At 44.3% G+C, this 20,115-nt stretch overlaps 1 protein-coding gene across 1 annotated transcript in view; it reads left to right on the top strand.

The window, feature by feature from the left end:
* Nucleotides 1-20,115, top strand: part of LOC143924363 (aldehyde oxidase 1-like) — a 258,253-nt gene that overhangs the window by 80,018 nt on the left and 158,120 nt on the right. Inside the window, exon 7 of the mRNA XM_077448643.1 lies at nt 2,087-2,134. Within this exon, the coding sequence (XP_077304769.1) occupies nt 2,087-2,134 (48 nt within the window). The remainder of the gene's footprint in view (nt 1-2,086; nt 2,135-20,115) is intronic.

Here is a 20,115-nt window from a genome sequence, read left to right as displayed (position 1 = left end):
GGAAAGAAAGGAAACAATCCCCTCTGGTAAAGCTCCATATTCACTAGGATAATTAGGAGGAACATGCAGGAATGTATCCACCCTAAGGGATTTGCCCCCTCTTTCTCTTCTACATGCTGATTACCTTACAGCAGTAAGGTAATAATTTAGTACACTCACGGGTGTCAGTGACACCGAAGAGACACCTTGCACTTAAAGTCACAGTGCCACCATATGTTACTTCATTGCCACATGATGTTTCTGTAGAACATCCCCACATTTTCACTTTTCACACTGGACCCCGAAGAGTGTCCAGCCGTTCACATTTTGGACTTTATTTATATATATATATATATATATATATATATATATATATATATATATATATATATATTTTTTTTTTTTTTTTTTTTTTTTTTTTTTTTTCTAATTGAACTGAACTCCCAGCAGGTTGCTAATCACTTAGAAATTCCTTCTACACACCATGTGACCATGTGACATGACATGCAGTGTAAACCAGGGAATGGAACAGCAGTACTGCAGTCTTATCAGCTGAAGCTTATAGGACTTAAACAGGCAAACACTAGGTAATCAGCACAAGTAAATATTGTGAAATAAAACAAGTCAGCTATGAACAGGGAAGCAGGGTTGCCATAGAAACGTTGCATTGAGAAGGAGGCTTGGTTAACAGAACAGGAAGTGCTCAATGTAAGGGCGGAAATACACTCCACTGTGGACTCAGAAAACAATAGTTAAGATGGCGCTGCCTAACCCTTGGAAACAAGTTTTTTAACGTTTCTTTAAACAGTAAGTAATATGCAATTTGGGCTGGATTACAGTGGCTATACTTTGATAATTACTTATTATAATGGACTAAATGAAAAGAAGCATCAGAGTGGGAGAGTTTACTTCCTCTTTAAGCCTGCAGCTTTTTTGCTGCTTTTATGTGCACGTGTTTATTTATTTTGCACATTTGCGCTTTATTATGATATATGAGATTTTACAGTATTTCTTGTTTCATGTTCATTCCACGTTGATCTATTTATTTAATTAATTGTATTTATTATAATTTTGCAAGCTGATTTTAAGCATATCCTTTAGGAGCGCAACACCAACTACTATTTTATTCTCTATTTACTGGGTAGTGTTTGACCCTTACGGTGTCTGCAGCACCTATATGTACACTGTTCACATTTCCTATTAGCGCAGGCATATCTACCTTTCAATCAGTCGGATGCTGCAGCTGTCCCCTGTCAGCTAAAGGATCGAGAACTGAGTGATCGCATGACCGCTGAGAGGCTGGCTCAGGCTCTTAGTGGCACTCTGAGAGGCTGCGTCAGCTGGCAGGTAGGTATCTGGGTGGTTTTCACATTGTTCATTGTTGATCTTTCCAGAGACTTGACTCTCTGTGATATCAATAAAATTACAGAATCGACCTGGGATTTAAATGAAGTGGGTACCGTTTCCGCCAGAAAACATAACAGTAGTAAATACAGTATATGATTTATTCAAGTGAAATTGTTTACAAGCATAGATATCACCAATAGTTGCCAATTTAAAAAAGATACATAAACCAGGAATATTGGTACATAAATATAACAGTAGTCATAGTACACGGGCATCATACTACCCAACTAGTTTTGCAAGATCCAGCTCGCTCTTCAGGAATGGATGTGTGTAACAATGTACCTAGGATGAAAAAGTATATATTTTTGGCAATATGGCACAGTATTGATTATAAAGACACAGGGTAGGAGGGGTTAGGGGTCCTCATACTCACCACTGTGATGTCAGGCAACAGGAGGCTTTAGCCAACTGTTGACTGCTTCTGGGTCACTGGAGTGCAAATGTAAGGGCACTCCCATGATCCACAAGATAAGTATGGCCAAAAAAGCTTTGGCCATACTATTCTACCCCCCCCCCCCCTTATTTTTTGGGATTCGTTATTTATAAAAGAAATGGGAGTCATAAAAGAGAGAGAATGCCTTAAACTTTAGTAAACTTTTTTGCAATTTAATGACCCAACCCCATATTTAAATTTTTTCCTTAGGGCCAGATGTTGTCTAATATGCTTAACACATTTATTTTTATTTCCTTTTGTCTTTAGGACTGCTGTTTAAACCAAGGGCAGGAGAAAAAGATGATACCCAAGGAGGTATTGTATTGTAATTGTGAAACACCTAAGGATCCTAGTTTATGTAAACCTGAACTCTAGGAAGATTGAAAAAAAAATACCATTTATTACAGTTTTATAAACAAAAAAAAACGACTGTTTAGTGCAGTTTTTTTTCATCTGGCTGTCCGGGTTCCTGTGATCTCCTTCTTGCAGAAGTAAATCCCAGCACCAGGAGCCATCTACAGTATCTCACAAAAGTGAGTACACCCCTCACATTTTTGTAAATATTTTATTATATCTTTTTATGTGACAACACTGAAGAAATTACACTTTGCCACAATGTAAAGTAGTGAGTGTACAGCTTGTATAACAGTGTAAATTTGCTGTCCCCTCAAAATAACTCAACACACAGCCATTAACCACTTAACAACCGGCCCATAGCCGAATGATGGCTACAGGGCAGTTGCTTAACTCTGGGAATATGCACTATAACGTCCTCCCAGAACTACGCTCTCGCGCACCCCCACACGAGAGCATCCGGATCACGGTAAACGGCCGCTCATCTCGCCCGTTTACCACGTGATCGCTCAGTCAAATTTCATGGAGCGATCACTTGTAAACAAACCAGCGTCATAACATGATCGTACCGATCGGTACAGTGAGAGGGGAGAGATCGGTGTAAGCAGCTCTGTGGGCTGGATCTGTAGTGCCCACAACGCTGCTCACAGACAATTAACCCTGCAATTCCCTGCCAATAATCTGCAATACCCAGCAATGCCCTGCCAATAGTCTGCAATACCCTGCCAATACTCTGCAATGCCCTGCCAATACTCTGCAATACCCAGCAATGCTCTGCCAATACTCTGCAATACCCAGCAATAATCTGCAATACCCATCAATACTCTGCAATAGCCAGCAATACCCAGCCATACTCGGTGATACCCAGCCATACTCGGTGATACCCTGCAATACCCAGCCATACATTGCAATACCCAGCCATACTCGGTGATACCCTGCAATACCCAGCCATACTCTGCAATACCCAGCCATACTCGATGATACCCTGCAATACCCAGCCATACCCTGCAATACCCAGCCATACTCTATGATACCCTGCAATACCCAGCCATAGTTGGTGATATGCTGAAATACCCAGCCATACCAGGTGATACTTTACAATACCCAGCCATACTCGGCCATGCTCAGCCATACTCTGTGATACCCTGCAATACCCAGCCATACTCAGTGATACCCAGCCATGCTTTGCCAGGCTGTGAAAGTTCCACACACGTGTTATCGCCGTACTCAAGAGGAGTAGGAAAATCTATTTTGGGGTGTCATTTTTGGTATGTACATGCTATGTGTTAGAAATATTGTATAAATGGACAACTTTGTGTTAAAAAAAAAATGCATTTTAACCACTTCCCGTTCGCTGGCCGTCATATGACGTCCTTGATTTTGTGCGGGGATATCTGAATGATGCCTGTAGCTACAGACATCATTCAGATATCAGCTTTTTCAGCCAGCGATTCCCTACACCATAAGAATGGTCATAGTGGCTGTTCTGCTGCTTGATCATTCTTACAGGAGGCGAGAGGGGATGTCCCCCTCCCGCCACCCTCCGGTGCTTCTACCAACTCGCCAATACGATCAAAGCCAGAATCGTTTTTTGATTATTTCAGACTTCCCAGCCTAGAGGTGAGCTATGGGGTCTTATTGACCCCATATCTCACTGTAAAGAGGACCTGTCATGCCATATTCTTATTACAAGGGATGTTTACATTCCTTGTAATAGGAATAAAAGTGATCAAAAAATGTATTTTTGGGGGAAAAAAGTGTCAAACTAAAATAAATAAAGTAAAATGAACAATAACATTTTTTTTTTTTTTTAAAGCACCTCTGTTCCCATGTGCTCGCATGCAGAAGAGAATGTATACATAAGTCCCGCCCACATATAAAAACGGTGTTCAAACCACACATGTGAGGTATCGCTGCGAACTTTAGAGCCAGAGCAATCATTTTGGCCCTAGACCTCCTCTGTAACTCAAAACATGTAACCAGTAAATAAATTTAAAGCGTCGCCTATGGGGATTTTTAAGTAGCGACGTTTGGCGCCATTCCACGAGCGTGTGCAATTTTGAAGGGTGACATGTTAGGTATCTATTTACTCGGCATAACTTCATCTTTCACATTATGCAAAAACATTGGGCTAACTCTACTGTTTTGTTTTTTTCAAAGCACAAAACTGTTTTGTTTTTCCAAAACAAAACGCGTTCGAAAAATTGCTGCGCAAATACCGTGCGAGATAAAAAGCAACGACCACCATTGTATTCTCTAGGGTCTTTGCTAAAAAAAATATATATATATAATGTTTTGGGGTTCTAATGTAATTTTCTAGCAAATAAATGATGATTTTTACATGTAGGAGAGAAATGTCAGAATTGGCCTGGGTGCTCCAGAACGCCTGATGGTGCTCCAGAACGCCTGATGGTGCTCCCTGCATGTTGGGCCTCTGTATGTGGCCACGCTGTGTAAAAGTCTCACACATGTGGTATCTCCATACTCGGGAGAAATAGCAGAATGTGTTTTGGGGTGTAATTTGTGGTATGCATATGCTGTGTGTGAGAAATAACCTGATAATATGACAATTTTGTGGGGGAAAAAAAGGAAAAAAAATCTTGATTTTGCAAAAAATTGTGGGAAAGAATGACAACTTAAAAAAACGAAATACCTTGAATGTCTTCTTTCCAAAAAGGGGTCATGGGGGGGGGGGGGTATTTGTACTTTTCTGGCATGTTAGGGTCTCAAGAAATGAGATAGGCCATCAGTACTTCAGGTGTGATCAATTTTCAGATATTGGCACCATAGATTGTGGACTCTATAACTTTCACAAAGACCAAATAATATCCACCAATTTGTACTTATTTTTACCAAAGATATGTAGTAGTATAAATTTTGGCCAAAATTTATGAAGAAAAATTACTAATCTGCTAAATTTTATAACAGAAACAAAGAAAAAATCATTTTTTTACTGAATTTTCGGTCTTTTTTTCTTTTATAGCACAAAAAATAAAAAACCCAGTGGTGATTAAGTACTACCAAAATAAATCTCTATTTGTGTGAAAAAAAGGACAAAAATTTCATATGGGTACAGTGTTGCATAAGTAATTGTCATTCAAAATGTGAGAGCACCGAAAGCTGAAAATTGGTCTGGTTATTAAGGGGGTTTAAGTGGCCAGTGGTCAAGTGGTTAATGTCTATACCGCTGGCAACAAAAGTGAGTACACCCCTAAGTGAAAATTTCCAAATTTGGCCCAAAGTGTCAATATTTTGTGTGGCTACCATTATTTAACAGCACTGCCTTAACCATCTTGGGCGTGGAGTTCACCAGAGCTTCACAGATTGTTATTGTAGCAGTGGCGTATACCAGGGTATGGCACATATGGCAAGTGCCATGGGCGCCATATGAAGGGGGTACTCGTAAGTGGCTGGGCAGCAGGGATGTACTGGCAAAGTGGCCATCGGGACTACCAGGAGTTTCCCGGTGGCCTGATGGTTCAGTGGGCTGGTTTCTGTATCAGACAGCCAGTCTGTGTCAAAGTAATGGCTGCGCAAGCCACACAGCCATTACTTTGAGCAATTACATTACTTTGGTTTACTGTCTATAACAGGGACATTCGGTGAGGTCAGTGAGGCACTGGCTAGTATCAGAGCCAGATACATGCAGGTTACATACGCCACGATCGTTAGAGCGAGAGCAATAATTCTAGCACTGGACCTCCTCTGTAACTCTAAATATGTAACCGTAAAAAAATGTAAAGCTTCTCCTATGGAGATTTATAAGTACTGAAGTTTGGCGCCATTTCACAAGTGTGTGAAATTTTAACCACTTAAGGATCGGGCCAATTTTTCAAACTTGTTTACAAGTTAAAATCATTTTTTTTTTTTTTTGCTAAAAAATTACTTAGAACCCCCAAACATTATATATATTTTTTTCTAACACCCTGGAAAATAAAATGTTGGTTGTTGCAATACTTTCTGTCACACAGTATTTGCGCAGTGGTCTTGCAAACGCACTTTTTGGGAAAAAATACACTTTTTTGAATTAAAAAATAAGACAATAGTAAAGTTAGCCCAATTTATTTTTATATTGTGAAACATGATGTTACGCCAAGTAAATTAATACCCAACATGTCACTCTTCAAAATTGCGCCGCTCGTGGAATGGTGACAAACTTTTACCCTTAAGGATATCCATAGGCGACGTTTAAAAATGTCTACGGGTTGCATGTTTTGAGTTACAGAGGTCTAGGCCTAGGGCTAGAATTATAGCTCTCACTCTCGTGGATGTGCTACCTCACATGTATGGTTTGAACACCATTTTCATATGCAGGCGCTACTCACATATGTGTTCACTTCTGCACGTGAGCTCGTGGGGATGGGGCGCGTTAATTTTTTTTTCTTTTTTTTTACTTTTTCTTTTTTTTTACACTTCTTTTAAAAAAATGGTGTCACTTTTATTCCTATTACAAGGAATGTACACATAAAAAAGACTTCATATCTCATATTTACACTAAAATGCAATAAAAAAAATATGTTGTTTGAAAAAATAAAATTGTCACTTTTAAGGGCTATGGGCGGAATTGACCTTTTTGTTGCTTCCGCCCTGCAATGGTATGGAGCTGGGTAGGGGCCATCTTCCCCTCACTCAGCTCCATACTACAGAGGGGACAGGACCCAATCGCCTCCGTCGCTGCCAGCGGCTCCAGTAAGTGGCGGAGGCCCTCTTTCACCACCAATAAAATTGATCTCCCTGCTGAGACCACTTTTATCTGAAAGTAGACCACCTGCTGAAGAAATGGATATGGGGTTATGGCAGCTAGCTGCCGTAAAGATATTCCACTTCATAGAGCTGCAGTATAATGACGGCAGGCGGTCCGCAAGTGTCTTTCACAATATACAAAAAATCAGGCTAATGTTAGTGTTAGTTTTTTTTTATTCGGGAAACTGTTTTTTTTTTTAAAAGCGCATTTAAAAAAATTGCTGCGCAAATACGGTGTGACATAAAAAGTTGCAACAACTACCATTTTATTCCATATGGTGTCTGCTAAAACAATATATATAATGTTTGGGGGTTCTGAGTAATTTTCTAGCAAAACAAATATGGTTTTTACATGTTGGAGAGAAGTGTCAGAATTGGCCTGGGTGTCAAGGGGTTAATTATAAGTAATATATAAATAATTATTCTATATTGTTTTTCATTTTCATTCTCCCTCTTAACTGTGTGAGAAAAAAATGGGATTGTGGGCAAATCTTATACCCATAAACACGTTTGTTCCTTGTAGTTAAGAGGGCTAGGCTGGAAGGGAGCATTTGTCTTTTAGACACATGCCCCTTCTATGACACTGCAGTGAGAGGCGTGCCTCCACTGCAGCATTTTTATTGTACCGCTGGGACCAATGGTACTTTACCATTGGTCCCAGGCTCCTAGCTGTTTATTGAGCTCAGTGCCTCTGGCAAGAAGTAAGGGGAGGCACTGTGAGCTCATCATCTCAGTCTGCTGTAAACAGAGTGTGTCAGCTTGTATTTAAAGTGGCCACTCTGTATTCCGTTTCTGACAGGCTGCGCAAGGAACCATAGGTCATAGGAGCCATAGGTCCTAGAAGCAATTTTTTACAAGTGCTGGAGTAGCACTTAGGCTACATACGCCCCTAAAGCTTGAGTCTCTATGACCCCAGGTTGACGAGTTACTACCCTCAAAGCTGTATTTCTTTTTAAATGTTTATGGCAGGTGAGGCCCTGCCTCCCCTGACTGCGCATCACTGGTCTATAAGCAGGGCCAGGCCAGTACGAGGAAGGGGTGGATACCCTGGGCTGGGCAGGGGGGCACAGGTGAAGTGCCAAAAGTGCTTCACAAAGTACACAGTAGCTGCCGCTAGCTCGAGTCTCTCTACTTTACTGTAACAATGTGCCCAGTGCGCGCCTGTACCCTGCACAAGTACCAGCCAACCCTGTCAGCTCTGCCTCTTCACTCCTAAGGCACTTAGTAGTCCCCTCCTGGTGGCATGATGTCACTCATGGCTGGAGGTGGGATAGGAGGAACTTGTAGAGCTGCTGCTAGTGTCTAAGCTGCAACCAAGAGGAGTCACCGAGGAGGATCCAGCAAGTTCAGCAAAAAGTGTGTGTATAAGCTAAGCTGAGTGTTATAATGAATGATTCATTGCCATTGCCAAATGCCTTGCAGGATGCTGCCACTCAGCTGTCGGCTAATTGCCAGCTTCCAGCTCTCTCCACAGTCATTCAGCTGTTGTTATTCTGCTCGTCAGTCCTGCAAACTTAAAGCCATCCAGCTCACTTGATCTCTGCCTTTGCCTTGGTCACATCACAAGAAACCATCTCCTGCATTCCTGTTTAAAGACTGGCTTTGCTGACATCCCTTCTGGCTCCTTTTCCTGCTTGCTGTTCCTCTACTTGGATCCCTGACTTCTGGCCTGGCTGATTACCCGATCTGGTCACTGAACTCTGGCTTGGCTGACTACACAATCTGGTTACTGGACTCTGGCTTTGCTTTGACTATGCTTACTCTATTTACCTTTTTTATTTTTATTAATAAACAAGTGTGATTTTACTGTACTTCTGTCTCGGTCTGGTTCATGGTTTCTGCCAATAGGCGAAGGCCATGAATTCAGAAGTTACAGTTAATCCACTTGTTGGTAATATTTTTTCCAGATTGGATGAGCAAGATCCCTACATGGATCAGTTGCCATGGCGTTACAAACACTCCTGAGTCACACAGCTCACCTGGAAAATCCCACTGTGGCTGCTCAAGTACAACCTGAATTGCAGGCCATCGCTGCTACTGTGCCAGTCTCTGTGTAGGCACCCGCCTCGAGTATTACCTCTATAAGAGGTATGTCTGGTTCCACTCCACTTCCTCAGCGATTCAGGGGCTTTCCAGTTCAATGCAGAGAGTTTCTCAACCAGGTTGAGATTTGCTTTGAGATGCTGCCCCAGGCATTTCCCACAGACAGAAGCAAAGTAGGTTTTGTGATATCTTTGCTTTCTGAGAGAGCCCTGGCCTGGGCAAACCCTCTATGGGAGACGCAAAAACCTGTTGTCTTGAGTTACCCTGACTTTGTGTCCTCCTTTAAAAGGGTATTTGACGTTCCCGCACGCTCAGCTTCTGCTGCCAAGTGCCTCATGTTCATCAAAGTACGAGTACTGTTGCCGACTACGCCATTGAATTCTGTGCTATGGCAGCAGAGGTTGCTTGGAACAATGAGGCCCTCGTGGCTGCTTTTTCTCATGGTCTCTCGGATTCCATCAAGGATGAGATAGCAGCCCGAGATATGCCCACTGAGCTGGAGAGGTTGATTATGTTTGCCATCCTCATTGACTCCAGGCTCAAAGAAAGACTCTCTTTTAAGGAGTGCTTGTGGAAGCCTCCTGTACATTTGCCTCCGGGCATTACAGTCCCACCCATGTCTCCCTCACCTCCCATGCCTCCTGGTACTGAGTCGGTCAGTGAAGTTGTGCCTTTATTGTGGCCAGGCAGGTCACTTTTTGAAGTCTTGTCCTACCCATCCAGGGAACGCTCGAACTTTGAGGTCCAGTCATGGTCAGACCTTAGGTGGCGTTGTTTCGTCCCCAGTTATCCAGAAGGATAAGCCCCTGGTTTCGTTCACCCTTTCTTGGGCTGAGTCGTCCATCGAGATACAGGCTCTAATCAACTCTGGGGCTGCAGGCCTGTTCATTGATGCTGCCTTTGTATCTCAGCACTCGATTCCGCTGCAGCTGTGTGACACTCCACTTGCCATTGAGGCTCTTTATGGTAGACATCTAAGGCCTGCCCATGTGACTTGTGAGACGGTTCCATTGTCCATGGCTCTTCACTATGAGATAATCAAATTCCAAGCTATTTCCTCACCTAGGTTTCTGCTGGTTATTGGTTATCCTTGGTTACAGAGGCACAATCCCTTTTTTGATTGGCTCTATGCGGAGGTTCTCTCCTGGTCACCACAATGCAGTGAGACATGCTTCCAGAAGGTAGCCAAGGTCCTGTGCAAATCTTCACTTTCCTCCCTGCCGGACAAGTACCACGATTTTAGCGATGTCTTTGACAAAGGTCAAGCTGGTAGTTTGCCTCCACACTGCTCTTATGATTGCGCAATTGACCTTCAACCTGGTGCCATACCACCTCGTGGCCGGGTTTACCCTTTGTCGGTCTTGGAGGATAAGGCCATGGAGGAGTATGTTGCAGACGCACTTTCTCGAGGTTTCATGCGCAAATCCTCGTCTCCTGCTGGTGCTGGTTTCTTCTTTGTGAAGAAGAAGAGCAGTGAACTGAGACCTTGTATTGATTATAGGGGTCTCAATCGTTTCATGATTAAGAATGCCCACCCGATTCCATTGATTACAGAGTTATTTGACCACCTCAAGGGAGCAACGGTTTTCATGAAGCTTGATTTGAGAGGAGCATACAATCTTGTGCAGATTAAGGAGGGCAACAAGTGGAAAACTGCGTTTAATACCAGAACAGGTCATTATGAGTACCTCGTAATGCCTTTTGGCCTTTATAACACCCTAGCAGTTTTCCAGGAATTTATTTACGATGTCTTCCGAGATTTGTTGCAGTTATGTGTGGTGGTTTTCCAAGTCCCTGGAGAGCCACCACACAGATGTCTGTCGTGTACTTCAGAAACTAAAAGAAAACTATCTCTATTGTAAACTGGAGAAGTGCGAGTTCCATCGTGAACAGGTTAAATTCCTGGGCAATGTAATTTCCACTGCTGGTTTTTTCGATCGACCCAGAGAAACTTTCGTCAGTCCTACAGTGGCCCCAACCTGTGGGTTTACATCCTCTGCAGTGTTTCCTGGGCTTTGCAACTATTATCGGAAGTTTATTCGTAACTTCTCATTTCTGGTCAAGCCCCTGACTGATATGACCAGAAAGGACGGTAACCCACAGAGTTGGTCTCCGGAGTCCATTAAGGCCTTTGAGAGTCTCAAGGCTGCTTTTGTTTCTGCTCCTGTATTGGCACATCCTGATCCTACGTTGCCTTTTATCCTAGAAGTTGATGCTTCTGAGACTGGAGTTGGTGCCCTTCTGTCTCAACATCCTAACTCTGAGAGCGCTTTGCATCCATGTGGCTATTTTTCAATCTGTCACCTGCAGAGTGCAATTACGAGATTGGTGACAGAGAGCTGTTGGCGATCATTTTAACCCTGATAGAATGGAGACATCTCCTTGAAGGTACTATTGTGCTGGTTCTCATTCTTACTGACCATAAGAATCTCACATTCTTGTCTGAGGCTAAGCGCTCTCTCCCAGAAGGGCACGATGGGCTCTTTTCTTGTTGAGTTTTAATTACATTGTCTCATTCTTACCCAGTATTAAGAATGTAGGGGGGGCGTGTCCAGCCGAGGAGGAGAGCAGACGTGTGGAAGCTGAGCTCCAGAAGGCCGATCGCAATCCGTTGCCATCCGGAGCTATTTCCACTCAGACAAACACCCATCCTGTACGGGGCGGCTGCCATGAACCCTGGGCTGTATACCGGGGTGTTATTTGTACAGCGGGGACAGTGTTGAGGCCGCGGGCCGCCGCGAGGCTGTGGACAGTAACGGGCGCCATCTTGGGGCCTACTGACGAGCCGCTCCACGCCACACACCGCCATCTGAGACGCAGCATCCCGGGAGTGCATCACCCGGGGCCGAGTACTGCAGCATCCGGGCAGGCCCAGGGAAGCCACGGACCACCATCGGCGAGCCCCAAACCGCGACTAGGCTCCGCAGGAGTACAGGCCACATCTTAGGCCTACAACACACAGTGAGTACTGCAAAGCCCCGCCCCCCCCCTTTGTACCTGCCGCTGCTTGACATCCTGAACCCTGCAGAGACGTAAAGTTTGGGGAGCCCCCCCTGACACCTCACCTGACAAGACCTGGGACATTTAGGGGTCAGAAGCAGGCTGTGGGACTATATGTGCCAGCAGGCATACAGATAAAAAGCCAGTGGCCATCTTGCTACACCCAGCTTACTTTACCCCCTTACTAGCCTACCCAGAGGACCAGCTGTCCTGGGCACAATAGGACCACAACAACTACAGTGCTTAAGGTACACCCCACTTAGTCATTGGCCTGCCACTTACTTTCAGGAACTTACAATAGGGGCAATGGCCTGGTGTATAGCCTTTAAGGTGATGCTGTAACAAAACCCTGGTGACCTGGGGACCTGAGACGTGAAAACGGATCATACTGACTATGTTAGCGCACTCACGGAGAAGTACACATAACCATACCCTGTGCTCTTTGGGGACCCCACAGAGCAAAACATCATCTGCAAACCTAAGCATATTTAAATACTCTGGCGGCGGTAGAAACGCCAATAAAGCACCTACACAGAGTAACAGTATTATAGAAGACATGGAGGATGACGAGGTCTCGCTACCAGCCTCTGAAGACTCAAATACTGGCGCTAATAAGAATGAACATTTGCTTACCTATGCGGCCATGACAGACATCGCGGCTGACATTAAAAGCTCCTTCGCTGCGGCGATCACTGACATCAAAACGGAAATTCTGCGCCTAACGGAACAACTGGCAATATCAGACCGTGCGGGGAAGAGGAGAGACAGAGCCCTGATTAGATTGGACGACATCGCAACCACGCATTCTCAACACCTGATCGATATGAACCGGCAAATCGAAGACTTAGACAATCGAGGACGCAGGAACAATATCAGAATCAGAGGGGTACCTGAGACTATATCCCAAGAACAAATCAGGCCTACTCTCACTGCCATATTCAATACCCTCATAGACAGACCAGAACAATCCCCTATTGATTTTGACAGGGCACATAGGGCCCTCAGGCCTAGAGCACCAGACGGAAACCCCCCGAGGGACATCATATGCTGCCTACCCAACTACTGCCTGAAGGAAGACATTCTCCAAAAGGCAGGGCCAAAGAACGGATCGTACATGAGGAGGCTGTAATACAACTTTTCCAGGACCTGTCGCCCATTGCGCTCAAAAACAGGAGGGCCCTGAAGCCACTCCTAGAGGTGCTGCGGCAAAAGGGAATCAATTACAGATGGAAGTTCCCATTCGCACTTCAAGCAAGTTTCCTGGGGAAACAATTTGTGCTCAAAGTCCCAGAGGATCTAAATAAATTTTGTGAAGACCTCCAGATCGACACCCTGGACCTCCCGGAATGGTACGCAGAATTCCGCACACCCCCAGAAGTGAACAATCCGCAATTCTCGCCAGGACCGTCCCATGCACAGTCGCCCTACCAATCAAGCAAACACCGCAGAAATCCAGACAGGAGCAGTTGTGAGCCTCCGTACCCCTCTAGAAGTGCGAGGAGCCCAAGAGGAAGAGACACGAGGGGCTACTGACATGCAGATGCTACGCATAAGTTCTGTTCCTGCAAGTTGCAAGTTTCTGTCACCTATTGAACGCTAAGGTCGTTAGATTGCCTTAAGTTAACAGGCGCCAAGTTAGTGCGAGATCAGCACCTGAACACAAACTGCGACCGGTTCACAGCCTACACTGGACTATCGAGCTTACCAACCTCACTGCCACACCTTCCTCGGCAGCTTTTCTTAACTTTTTTCTGACCTTTTGGGAACCAGCCAGTCCCACATACAGATTTTTGCAATGACCGACCCCTGGAAATTATAACCTGCTAACAAACTTGGGCCACTGCCTCTAGCTGAACTGTAACACGATCCGTACCTCCTACTGCCTCCCGGGAGGAACCTTGTACAGTTCATTCCCGGCTGAAGTTCTGCAGAAGTAGAGGCCTTGGTTGCTACCCCTTTGCAACCTATAGAAGGGTTGACACAAATCTTTTAGCCTATACCACGCAAGGCCTTGCAATGGGAATGGGACTGGCCAAGAAAGAGGAGGGAAAACCCCAACACTGTTTACCCACTTTTTGCTGTCTGGACGTCTTGCTAAACCTAACTGCGGTATATTGATAGCCCGGTTTACCACTAACCCCTTTTCTGGGAGGCGATTACATATCTAGAACCCGGTGCAAGACACTTTGACTCTCCCTCGGAGGAGACCTTTGGTACATGCCAGGGAGTATAGTTGAGCTTATTTACTTTTTTACCTTAAGCCCTCACTCCTTGTTAATAGGATTAATGAATACGCTACAGTGTAGAGTCACCTAATGTTTGCTATCTCGTACTAGGTTGCAGAGTGTTAAACTCTTGCTTTTGGTTGACAGATCATTCTGTTTAAGCACTATATGACTTGAAATGTTATTTTCTTTTTACCCTTTTTTCTTTAGAAGTTCTCCTCTTTGACTATTTTGTAAGTATTTTGCAGTTATAAAATGTTGATAGAGTATAAGATGCTAACAGACAGAATGGAAACAGTTCCAATGTAAAGTCGATATCTCACACGACACCATAAGCTGCTTAACTCTATCTAAGATTGTTCGCACACATGATCCCAGTTACCCTACTCTCAGGGGGACACTTCCCCCGTCCTGATATCTGGATCCCCAGGTCCCGCTGGACCTTTACTCAGGGTTACCTACTAACAAATACATACTGCGCTTTTACCTAGCGCAACATTCAATACTACCTTTACTATAACACCTCCCACTACCCCCCACAGGGGAAATACCTCCTTACTCTAGAACGAGTCAGACACCAGGCTGACTCACCCTCCAGTGGGGACAGATTAGTTCATCCCTTCACATCACCCCACAAGTCTCACCCCATCCCCCCCCCCCCAACTACATTTATCCCTTAACTACACAATTGTTCCATCCCTTCTATATTATCCCTGCCCGCTTACGCCCCGCGACCGCAGCAAATACAGAGTACACTGCTGGTGTACTCAACATATCTCTGGACATCCACCTATTACGGTTCTGCTTACGACATGGCATACGCTTTCTTAGGGAGAGCACCAACTGTCCTTTCCCATAATGTAAATGGTCTGAACGTACCCGAAAAAAGGTCCAAATTATTAAGGGAACTTAAAAAAGCTCGACCCTTAATCGTATTCCTACAGGAAACTCACTTTATAGGCAGCAATATCCCTAGACTCACTGATGGTACCTTTACCACAGTGTATCACGCCACCAACCCCTTGGCCAAAACCAAGGGAGTATCCATTCTTCTTCACAAGGATGCTCCCTTTGTGCTAAAACAACAATTGACAGACCCCGAGGGACGATTTCTATTTCTCAAAGGCTCCTGGGAGGGGTCACCTGTAACCTTAGCTAATGTGTACTTCCCGAATTCCTCTCATATTTCTTTCTGCAGCAAACTGGTAGAGGAACTCAAATGGTTTGCTGAAGGGTGCACCATCCTTGGTGGAGATTTTAACGTCCCCCTTGCACCCCTTACAGACACCTCGACAGGACACACGCAAGTCCCGTACAGGACCCTCAAACGAATAAAAGCGCTACTGCAGTCCCTTACACTGGTAGATACGTGGAGGTCCATGCACCCCACAGGCAGGGACTACACCTTCTTCTCGGCACCCCATAAAAAGTACTCGAGAATCGACATGATATTCATCTCGCAAAGGGACCTTGGTAACCTGCTCTCAGCGGGGATAGGCATCATAGCCCTCTCTGACTATGCACCCACGGCGGTCACATTACACCTCAATACACCGCACAAGTCCGCATTTAATTGGAGATTAAATTCCACCCTCCTCACCGACCCAATTATAAAAGACGACATCCTGAACGCCATTAACACATATTTTTCCCACAACTTCGACTCTGACACAAACCCATTAAACAACTGGGAGGCTCACAAATCAGTGATAAGAGGCGAACTTATCAAATGGGGGGTCCGGAAAAAAAGAGAAAGGGAAGATGAAATTAATAAACTCTCCCAGCAAATAGCAAACCTTGAACTACAACATAAACAATCTCAGTCACTCAGACTAGAAAACCAATTAACACAACTCAGAACCTCCCTGAGGCTTCTGCTAGACATGAAGATTAAACGTTCTCTTTTCTTTAAGAAAAGCATTTTCTACGAATACGGAGACAAGAGTGGCAAGCAACTGGCCAAAGCCCTAAAAGAGGCCACGTTGTCGAACCATATTCATGCCTTAAAAGACAAAAGGGGTACTTTAAAACACAATTCAGAAGAAATAGCGGAATTGTTCCATGCCTACTATTCTAAACTATATAAAATCCCGACACAACACAAACCATCCCACCTGACGAGCACAAAACAGGACGCTATACGTGACTTCCTACAGAATAGTGGACTGCCCTCCCTGACGATAGAAGATACAAATGCACTAGAGGACCCCATAACCACCACTGAAATCTCGAACGCGATTGCAGACTTAAAAGCAGGAAAGAGCCCCGGACCCGATGGCTTCACGTCACAATACTATAAGACTTACACTAACTCTCTTATAAAGCCCCTTCGTTCGGCCTTTAATTTCCTACCGAAGAACCAACATGACTCCCAATCCTTCCTTATGGCACATATAGCCGTAATCCCCAAGCCCAATAAGGAACACACGGACTGCGCTAACTTTAGACCTATCTCACTTCTTAACACAGACCTTAAACTCCTAGCTAAAATTCTAGCCACTAGACTAAAACCTCTTTTAGCAAAAATAATCGGCCCCGAACAAGTGGGATTCATGCCGGGGAGGGAGGCCCGTGACAACACCATCAAGGCCTTGAACCTAATTCATTATGCACGGAAATCTGACACCATAGGCATGCTGCTCTCTACTGATGCCGAGAAGGCCTTCAATAGGGTCTCCTGGGACTACATGATGGCTACATGCGCTCATATTGGCCTCAACGGAAACATGTTGTCATGGATCTCGGCTCTCTATCGGAATCCCCAAGCCAAAATCAAAATTAATAATATTTTCTCAGACCCTATCTCCATCCATAATGGTACCCGCCAAGGTTGCCCTTTATCGCCACTCCTTTTCATCCTTACCCTAGAACCTCTAATCAGAACGATTAATCTTAACGCTGATATTCAGGGCTTTACACTAAAGGATAGAGAGTACAAAATTGCTGCTTATGCAGATGACCTCCTGTTCTTCCTCACCAATCCCCACATTTCGATACCTAACCTCCACAAAATATTCCAAACCTTTGGGTATATATCCAACTTTATATACCAAGTAAATCAGTCGAAATCTGAAGCTCTGAACCTTACCCTATCACAGAACCACCTTAAAAGTATACAAGACAATCACCCCTATAAATGGGAACGAGGCACCCTTAGGTATTTGGGCATAAACTTAACCAGTAAAATTGAATCACTATATGATGTAAACTACAAACCTTTACTTGCCTCGATCAAAAGGGACCTTCTCAAATGGAATGTAAAAATGTTCTCCTGGTTTGGAAGGGCCTCAATATTAAAGATGACGGTACTTCCCAAGCTTCTGTACGTATTTAACGCTCTACCAATTAAAATTCCAGAACCCTTTTTTACCACACTGAGCCAAATTCAAAGACGATTTCTTTGGGCAGATAAGAAGCCTAGAATCCAATTCCGACGTTTAACACTGTCTAAAAGGGATGGGGGTATAGGACTGCCGGACTTTAAAAAGTACCACCAGGCCACCCACGTCACAAGAGTGATAGACTGGCATTGCCACGGATCGCATAAGGATTGGGTCCAACTAGAAAGTAATTTGGCAACGCGCAACACTCTCTACCTCCCATGGTCGCTTCACTCCAGAAAGCCAAAACTTATAGATCACCCATTAATCGAAAACACCATAAAGATTTGGCAAGCACTGATAAAGTTGCAAAAAATCGCAACAAACCCAGGTCCCCTGACACCACTCACGAACAACCCTGAATTCATTCCTGGCCTACACCACAAAATGCCAGAAGACTTCCTGGTACACACTTGTATGTCAGGTTCACAAGTCAAGACATTCGAAACACTAAACGTCGAGGTGGGGGAGCTGTTTCCTGGACGTTGGTTTTACATCCAACTAAAGGACTTCCTGGTAAACAACAAACACAAGCATCAATTTTGCCTCCCATTGACTCCGATTGAGAATATATGTTTACAGAGATCACCAATAGCGAATACCACATCACTTGCATACTCGATGTTAACTCAAGCGTCACATGATGACAAAACTAAATTCAAAACAAAGTGGGAATGTGATCTTCAGACCAGTATATCTGATGAGCAATGGAACAAGGCATGCATTTTGGCACATAAGTGCTCCTTAAGCTCCAAATACCAGGAAATACCCTATAAAATTCTCGCCCAATGGTATATTACACCACAAAAAGCCAGGAGATGGTCTCCCTCCGCCTCGGACACATGCTGGAGATGTAAAACACATATAGGCACCTTCCTGCACATATGGTGGGAGTGTCCACTAATACGAACCTATTGGGATGCAATTAGAACTTGGATAAAGCACATCACAGAAACTCGCCTAGAATTGAATGCGGCCACATGCTTGATTAATCTGGTCCCCATCAATTTAAACCGATACAAAAACTCGCTGACCCGGCATCTTCTCATAGCTGCCAAAACACTGATACCAATTCATTGGAAAACGACCAAAGCCCCGGGAATTACAGACTGGCTTAACAGAGTACAATATATCTACAAGATGGAGGAGATTGTGGCAACCAAACATGAAAACAGCACAAATTTTAACAAAACATGGCAACCGTGGCTGGCTTTCACACTCTCTCCCGAATTTCGTACACTTAAAGGCTAACCTTTCCAACATCCTTTGACCCTCAACAGAGTAGGAACTAGGCTCAGAATGACAAAGAGTATATGTAACAAGCGGAGTTATATACTATTGCAAAGGGCGAACCACATCCCACATTCCCCTCCCCTCCCCTCACCCCCTGCCACCACCCCCCCCCCCCCAAAACTCACCCTTCCTTAAATATTGCATGCTATTTAACGTCCTCTATGGTGTAATCACCTCATATCTTATCATTAACCAAATTAGAACGCACTGGAGATGTAATTATTTGTTTTTTACTGTTTACAGATAGACGGCTATGATACGTGTATTTGATCATTGACTGTAAACCTGATTTTGTTTTCAATAAAACTTTTGATTGTGAAAAAAAAAAAATAATGTAAGGGCTGATGCCTTGTCACAACAATTTTCCTCCACTTCCAAGTTGGAGTTGGTTATGGTTCCTGGGATTCCTCCTGATCGTATTCTGGCTACGGTTCGCACCAGTCTTACTTTTCCTTTGGGTGACAAAATTCTTGCTGCTCAGGTCCATGCTCCTCCTGAAAAAACGTGTGACTTACCATTCTCTGAAGGCAGCTGGCCACCCTGGGAAGAATCAACTCTTTTGAGCCATTTCCCAACAATTCTGGTGGCCTAGTCTACGGGCTGATGTAACTGCCTACGTAGCTGCCTGTTCCGTGTGTGCTCATAGTAAGACTCTACGACACCTTCCAATGGGCATCCTACAACCCATACCCAATGGAGAGAGGCCCTGGATGCCCCTGTCTATGGATTTCATTGTGGAGTTACCCAACTCCCAAGGCAACACTCTTATCCTTATGGTGGTTGACCGGTTCTCAAAGATGTGTCATTGTATTCCACTTAAGAAGTTGCCCACTTCTAAGGAACTGGCTTCCATTTTTGTTCGGGAGATCTTTCGCTTACATGGACTACCCAATGTGATTGTCTCGGCCAGAGGTAGTCAGTTTGTCTCTCGGTTCTGGCAAGCCTTTTGTGCACAGTTGGGAATTCAGCCTGCTTTCTCCTCTGCGTATCACCCACAGACTAATGGGGCTGCAGAATGGAGCAATTCTTACGTTGCTATATTTATGACCATCATAACAACTGGTCAGACCTATTACCATGGACAGAGTTTGCTCACAACAGTGCCTTGAGTTCTGCTTCCGATTGCCCCCATTCATGGCGAATTATGCTTTCCAACATTCCATGTTGCCTGATTCGTTTGTTCCGCAGAGCATCTCTGTGGTCTTCTTTCCACTTGGCCACACGTTCGGGAGACTTTGCAACAAGCTAACGATAGGTA

This window comes from Lithobates pipiens, unplaced genomic scaffold, assembly GCF_037356315.1.
Source record: "Lithobates pipiens isolate NorthernLeopardFrog02 unplaced genomic scaffold, aLitPip1_a1.2 Scaffold_22, whole genome shotgun sequence".
In the NCBI taxonomy this organism is placed as follows: Eukaryota; Metazoa; Chordata; class Amphibia; order Anura; family Ranidae; genus Lithobates; species Lithobates pipiens.
Note: the sequence above shows the minus strand (reverse complement) of the source record. Positions and strands in the feature narration are given on the sequence as shown.